At 40.3% G+C, this 7,610-nt stretch overlaps 1 protein-coding gene across 1 annotated transcript in view; it reads right to left on the bottom strand.

Moving 5' to 3' along the window:
- Positions 1-1,140: 1,140 nt before the first annotated feature.
- Positions 1,141-7,610, bottom strand: part of LOC110290171 (cystatin-13) — a 10,484-nt gene continuing 4,014 nt past the window's right edge. The window contains exons 3-4 of the mRNA XM_021156661.1: positions 3,326-3,439; positions 1,141-1,299 (exon numbers count right to left, since the gene is read on the bottom strand). Coding sequence (XP_021012320.1) covers positions 1,216-1,299; positions 3,326-3,439 — 198 coding nt within the window. The 3' untranslated portion in view covers positions 1,141-1,215. The remainder of the gene's footprint in view (positions 1,300-3,325; positions 3,440-7,610) is intronic.

The following is a 7,610-nucleotide window of genomic DNA, read 5'->3' as shown; positions in this document are numbered from 1 at the left end:
GAGGAGAGGGAGAGGAGAGGAGAGGAGAGGAGAGGAGAGGAGAGGAGAGGTGCCCAGCAGAAGGGGGTGAGACCATGAAGAAGTGATAAGGAGCAGTAAAGACAGCCTGATTTCAAGGCAGAGAGCCTAATTCTACAAGAATTTCTTTCCTAGACTCCCACAATCTGTTCCCAACCATCACAGATCTAGGACCACAAAAATGCCATTATATTTAACCCTTCAGCACAGCCAGGCACCAGGCCAAAGGAGGCAAAGTTATATTATGTCTGCTGTCTGACCCCATAACAGGATTCCATGAGTGCTAGCCTCACCCATCACTCACAAAAGACAGGCAGTGTTAGTGGAAGCTGCTCTCTAGGGGCAATGTGTTACCTTAATTGTCTCTCTGAGCTCCAGAAAGACAACATAGATTTTCTGTACCTGTAGATATAAACCAGCCATCATCACAAATGAAGTGCAAGCCTGCTGTGCTGTGAAGTATAACTAACTGGTCTTCTGGTTGAGCTCAACAAAGCCATCTTCGCCATATTTATTTAGAAGTAGAGAGTACACCACTCAAGCAGAAAGCCATTGGAGAATTCTTTGTCAGCATGACCAGATAGTGAGTTGAGGCACTCAGGACCAAATAGAACTTGGAGGCCAGAGGAGCTATGATGCAAAACAGCAACTGTCCTCCATCTTTCTAAACCCTCAATTTAGATAATAACGCCTACTCTAGAGGATTCCTTAGCTTGCTGTGAGCTAAGTAGGAAATGGCTTTCTCAGGGATCAATCAGAAACTGAAATGAGGCCATGAATGACAGCAAAGGTGATGATGTAATTGACAGGTGCTTTGCTAGTGCCTTGCTAATTCCATCCATGCTCTGTGAACTTCATGAGAGAAGAAGGGACCCCATGGAGCCACTGTGGACAGTGGAAGTTATTTGAGCTTGGAGATTTGTTAGGCTAGAATTAACATCCATTTATTGGCTACAGATTCCCTTTCCTCTGCAATGATGGAACCACTTAGAGAAGGCTACCCAACCCCAGAAAGTAGTAGCACACACTCTCAGCACTAGTTTCAAAGAACACACACACACACGTGTGCGTACACACATACACACACATACACACACTTAATAAAGTCAGCAGGTCATCTGTGGTGGTCCATTATCTTACAAGCATCTTTATTCAGTTAAAAGAAAAGTAAGAGTGGCAGGGTGTACTGAATGCTGATTAGATATCTTTGCACTGCTTCTTCAGCATTTTAAGTTCAAACTTCCATGGTTTGGAGCTAACAATAAAAATGCAAAACACCATCTAGAAGAGACATAAAGAACAGTTAGTTACTTAGGGAACTGTGGAGAGGCATAGTAAAGTGCCTAAATTTGGATCCCCCAAACCCATGTTAAAAGGCTAGACATAGTTGTACATCTATAAGCCAAGCACAGCGTGAGCGGATACAGGCAGTTATCTCAAAAGACAACATAAAGAATGGTTTGCATGGACACTTGTCCACAAGAATATATATATTACATAATACACACATATGTACATATACTCACAAGTGTAAACACAGAGAGAGAGAGAGAAAGAGAGACACAGAGAGATTTAGTATGAAAGAAAAAGGAAAAATCCCACAATTCCCTAATTCCAGTTCCCAGGATTTGACTTAAGAGAACAAAGAGTGAGTCAACTATACCTACTACAGTATATGTATGGCCAACCTTCGACCTTCAGGCAGAGGAGCCAGCCTTCCTTACAGAATCAGTCTGAATCCAGAAATTGATCAGTCTTACAAATTTGCCTCCATCTATAGCCCACTTTCTGTGATCCATAAAGGCCATCTGCTGTGCCTGAATCCCTGTTGATCATGCCCCATGGAAACAATAAAACAAGAATAGCATAGAGCCCTGTGCTTCTCAGAAAAAGTAGAAAATCTGTCCAGACACCGAGCAGAACAGCTTCAGGTGGAGAATCACACAGAGATGCATGACCTGGTTTCAAAATCTTGAAGGAGTAGGCTCCAGGCTCATGGTGGACAATGAGCACTTCTGTTTTTCTAGTCTGTGTCCTAAAAATCCATATTAATTTAGAATAAAATGTAAAGTTGAAATACCTCTATGCTCAACCCTTCCTAGTACATAGCACTTGGAGCAGGATATCTACCAAGATGATCACTACCCAGAACTAATAGCAGGGTCTACTTATCACTTCTTTAAGATGGTAGTGCTGCAGAGATGGCTCAGTGGGTAAAGTGCTTGCTGAATAAGCATGAAAATCTGAATTTAGATCTCTACCACCCATAGAAAACAGCATCACAAAGCTGTGACCTCAGCACTGTGTGGGAACAGAGACACACAGATCCTGGGGCCTTCTTGACCAGCCCATCTAGCCCAAATGACAAGCTCCATCTTCAGTGAAAGACAGTGTCTCCAAAAAGTAAAATAAAGAACAGTAAATGAAGACTCCCAGCATTAACCTCTAGCATGCACATACTAATACACAAGTACATGCACACACACACACACACACACACACACCATCATCATCACCATCATCATCATCATAACAAATTGTAGATTCCCTTAGGACCATCTCTATGAGAAAATTAATAATTTAATGAATATATAATGGTGAATATATATATATATACATATATGTGTGTGTGTATGTATGTATGTATGTATGTATGTATGTATGTATGTATGTATACACACTAGTTTGGCTGAGATGGCTCTGGTTTTAGCAAGGACAGATCCACATGACAAGATATCCCTTAGTCCTGGAAAAGAAGAGGACAGATTTTTGTTCTATGACTTTGTGCCAGAGAAACCCCAAACAGAAGGAATGAAGTTTGAGTAGCCTCAGCTTTATCAGTCAATCCTCTATGAAGTACTATATGTGTGACTGTGACTGACCCACTTTTCTGGAAAATTTCTGCCAGTACATACCACAGGAGCAGAACGGTTGCCCAGAAGAACCCAGTCCAGAATGCAAAATAGCAATAGATAATGAGCTGGCTTTGATTTAAGCCTACTTTTATGTGTTGTGTATATGTATCTCTATATGTGCTTATATCCGTGTCTTCCTGGGTACTTGTACATATATGTATGTATGTATGTATGTATGTATGTATGTATTATGTATATGTCTTATAAAATGGGGTAGGATGGTGTCAATGATAGATAATAGGAACAACATCTCAGGTCTGCAGTCTGGCTACCACAGTCTCAAATGAACAAAGTTTAAAGAAGAAACTAGCAAATGTGTCTTAACTGTCCTCTCAATGTTCTCTATCACACATGTGGGACCAGGGCAATTTCCTTTTATGTCAACCACATACCTTTTTCATTTTAGGATCCTGTTGAAACAAGCAGTTTTCATTATCTCCTGCAATCTTCTTGCACATTGTTCGGGCAATGTTTACTTCAAGATAATACTCCAGACTGTCTGTGATCTGTCAATGAGTTGTGTAAGTTAAATCTCATAGAAGAAAACAGAACCAAGCATCCTTTCTGATGAGCCAATACGCCATTGATTTCTTAAGGCTAGAATATATCCCTGCTCTTCCTTAGCGCTACATCTCCTGGCTGAAGTTTTGAGATTATTTGAGAGAATTCTTAACTTGACCTCTATCTTCTCTCTCGCAATCATTTTATATGTATTTATTGATATCACCTTAATTATTGTGTGTATACATGTATATGTTATATGTATATATTCATGTGCGTTGATGCAGTGAGCATGCACTGAAAGGCCACGGGTCAATCAGTGTTGATATCTTCTTGGATCACTCTCACAAAACCTGGAGCTCATTGATTTTGCTAAGCTGTCTGACAAAAAGACCTCAGGGATCTGCTTATGTCTGCCCACTGCCCCAAGTGCTGGGTTGCAGTCATGCACTGCAATGCCTAACATTTGAGTAGATGCTGTAGTTCAAACCCAGGCCCTCATGTATTTGCAGCTACCATTTTACTGACTGAATCATCTCCCTAACTCCTGGATTTTTAATTTTATAGTAATAACAAGTGTCCGCAGAACAAAACAAGGAAATTATAAACAAAGAGCATTCTCCCATGAAAATTAACCATTTCTTTATTGGAACTTGAGATTAGATCACTTGTAAAGAACAGGTATTTAATTTTTGAGGTTTTTAGTGCTTCCACATTCACAGATCAGCGAGTTTAACAGGATTCTTCTTACTATATTGTGAGGGACTGGCATAGCCTCACAAGAGACAGCTATATCAGGGTTCTTTCAGCAAAATATTGCTGGTATATGCAATAGTGTCTGTGTTTGGTGGCTGATTATGGGATGGATCCCCGGGTGCGGCAGTCTCTGGATGGTCCATCCATTGTCTCTGGCAAACACAGAAGTAGATGCTCACAGTCAGCTATTGGGTGGATCACAGGGCCCCCAATGGAGGAGCTAGAGAAAGTACCCAAGGAGCTGAAGGGGTCTGTAACCCTATAGGTGGACCAACAATATGAACTAACCAGTATCCCCCAGAGCTCGTGTCTCTAGTTGCATATGTATCAGAAGATGGCCTAGTCGGCCATCATTGGGAAGAGAGGCCCCTTGGTCTTGCAAACTTTATATACCCCAGTACAGGGGAATACCAGGGCCAAGAAGTGGGAGTGGGTGGGTAGGGGAGCAGGGTGTGGGGAGGGTATAGGGGATAGCATTTGAAATGTAAATGAAGAAAATACCTAATAAAAATTAGAATAAAAAAAGAATAAAATAAAAGAAAAATAAAAGAAGGAGATCTAGTGTGCAGCCTCAAAACCTTTAAGAACAAATCAGTATCCATGGAAATTGCCAGCTATCTTAGCAAAATCAATGAGCTCCAATTTTGGGGAAAATGATCAATGAAAACAGCAACGTTGATCTGTAGCCACCCAGTAAGCACTCACACAGGCACCCACACCCACGTGCACATGCACACTACTCATATGAATATATATATATATATATATATATGAATATATATATATACATGCACACAGCACCAACAACAATAATAACAACAATGTCAGAGAGAGAAGTAAGTCAGACACCAATGGTAAACATTCTCTTTGTAGCATAAATCCTTCCCTTAGGGCCACATCTTCATACCTTCACATAAGGGATTAAATTTCCAAAGCATGTTTTCAGAAGGACACATTCAAATGACAGCACATGTCTTTCTCAGAGGCAACTATGAGAGAGTCCAGGAATTGACAGACCAAGGGAGAAAACAGAGAGTTCTACATTTGTTGGAGGCACAGAGGGCTCTGTACTCACGGAGAAGCACTCAGAGACTCAGGAATATTAATCATGCAGGGGTGTCTCCTCACGGAAGGAGAATCATGCAGGGGTGTCTCCTCACGGAAGGAGATAAAAATCAAATGCTTCCATTCCAACAAGAAAGCTGAGAGTGGATTTTGTTAATGACCCAGTGACCTTTGTGCTATCTGTAGAGGAAGACCTCACCCACATTCTTCTTCAGAGAAAAACCTCACCCAAATTCCCCAGAACTATTATACCAGACTCTCCCACTCCCTTAAGGGAGTTGTCTCAGGAACTTTATGGCCTGCTGACCTCTATACTATCATTCAAAGACTAGATTCTAAGCCTTTTAAATATAAAACCCACCTTCACAAATACTTTGTAAAAAAAAAAAGTGTATATGCAGTCACATCTTAAACTTTATTATACATCTAGAATTATGATGATTGTTGCCTGGAAACCTTTTCCTAAATTGTACTGTGTTTTAAATATGCTGATAATGAACTTCCTCGAATTATATTCTCCAGAGTCTGTACCAGGTTGTTGATGCAAATGTGCACATAATCGCCATTCCTATCTCTTTGTGGGCTTGCTTCCATGTCTGGATCCCTGCAGGAACCCTCTCAATGATTTCAAGTATAACTAGAAGTTTCAACCTCTGTTGTACCCATCTTTCAAAAGAGAGTTCTGCTAATTGTCTTTTGCTTTTAATAACATAGACATACCTAGTATTCAGTTGATCAATAAATTCATGTTACATGGAAGAAGATTTCTCAAGCAAGACACAAAATCCAAACAACATATAGAAAGAAAAAGCTAAGTGCTGTATCAAGTCTGTATAAGCAAATTTAAACTTCAGAGAATGGACAAGTACAGCCCTGTGTGTGTGTGTGTGTGTGTGTGTGTGTGTGTGTGTGTGTACAGAGAGAGAGAGAGAGAGAGAGAGAGAGAGAGAGAACTTTTCATAATATTAGGAAATACAAAAAAATATATTTTCATATTCATCAACAGACAAGCATCTAAAAGACAAAAGAGTTTCAATATTGATATGATGAATAGCAAGAGACACATACTAGCAGCATTGGCAGGAGCCGAAATCTATTTAGTCCACAGCCTAACTGAGGCCCTAAGTTCAATGTCCAGCATGACAAAACTTAAAAAAATTTAGGTTAAGTATCAGCATTCAGGGTCAATTTGCCATTATCTTACAAATATACTCTCGAACTAAAGAATTCCAACTCAGAGTATTGACTGTGATGAATGCAATGACCTGTTTATTGTTCTACATTTTCTATTAACAAGCCTACTGATCTGCTAGGATTAAGCAAAAATAATCATGATAATCTAGTTTCCATATATGTGTGAATACATATATATATATATATATATATATATATATACACACAAAGTACAGAGTGTGTGTGTGTGTGTGTGTGTGTGTGAATTCCTGTGGCAGTTTTAGTGCCAAAATAAACAAAATACAGTATGATTTCATGAATACAAAATACACTTAATTGGACCAATGAGATGGCTCCCTGGGTAAAACCACCTACCATCAAAGGTTGAAAACCTGAGTTTGATTTCCAGAATCTCCATGGTGGAAGAAGAGGCTGGCTCAGACATTGTTCTCCTTCTTCCCTCCCCCACCCCTCCCCCTCTCTCAAATCTCTCTATCTCACATACAAAGAGGGGTGGAGAAAGATAGAGGGTGAGGAGAGGGCGAGGGATGGAGGGGAGAGGGAGTTGGAGAGGGAGAGAGAAAGAGAGAAATTTTTGAATCTTTCCATAATCTATGTACATGCAAAGAAAATATCTGGAAGAAGAGAGCAAACTATTTTAGTGGTACTCTCAGAAGTAGCCAGACAGATTGGAAATGCGAGAAACAGTTTCCTTTCATTTTTATTGTGTGTGTATGTATCCATGTATATGTGACTAAGTGTGGGCATGATACCATGAATTGGTAGCTCACGAAACTATTTTGAAATTCCAAAGCAAGTTTTCTATTGAATGTATATTGGTTTCACACCACCATAAACTAAGAAATCCTAATTTAAATTATAATTTAGTGAACATCTGTGCTTCTGAGTTAAAATCATTGCAAGGGTGTCAATTCACTCAGCCACCAACCAATCATGAGCCTAATGCACATACCTAATGTTCAGCAGACAAGGACAAACGGCTTCTTGAATGCTGTGGCAGCCCCTCACGGCTTTTACAGACTCTCTGTCTTTGAACCTTTCAGGTAACTCATTTTTCCTTTTGCTGGACACTTCTCCGCTATGGAGCATGAATCAGAATTTGTTCACCCGCTCTTCCGGCCGGACCAGCACCGGGGTAGCTAGAGCGCAGGGTCGGCTGAC

Source organism: Mus caroli, chromosome 2 (assembly GCF_900094665.2).
Source record: "Mus caroli chromosome 2, CAROLI_EIJ_v1.1, whole genome shotgun sequence".
NCBI classification, from domain to species: Eukaryota; Metazoa; Chordata; class Mammalia; order Rodentia; family Muridae; genus Mus; species Mus caroli.
This window is presented reverse-complemented; position numbering and strand designations above follow the sequence as displayed.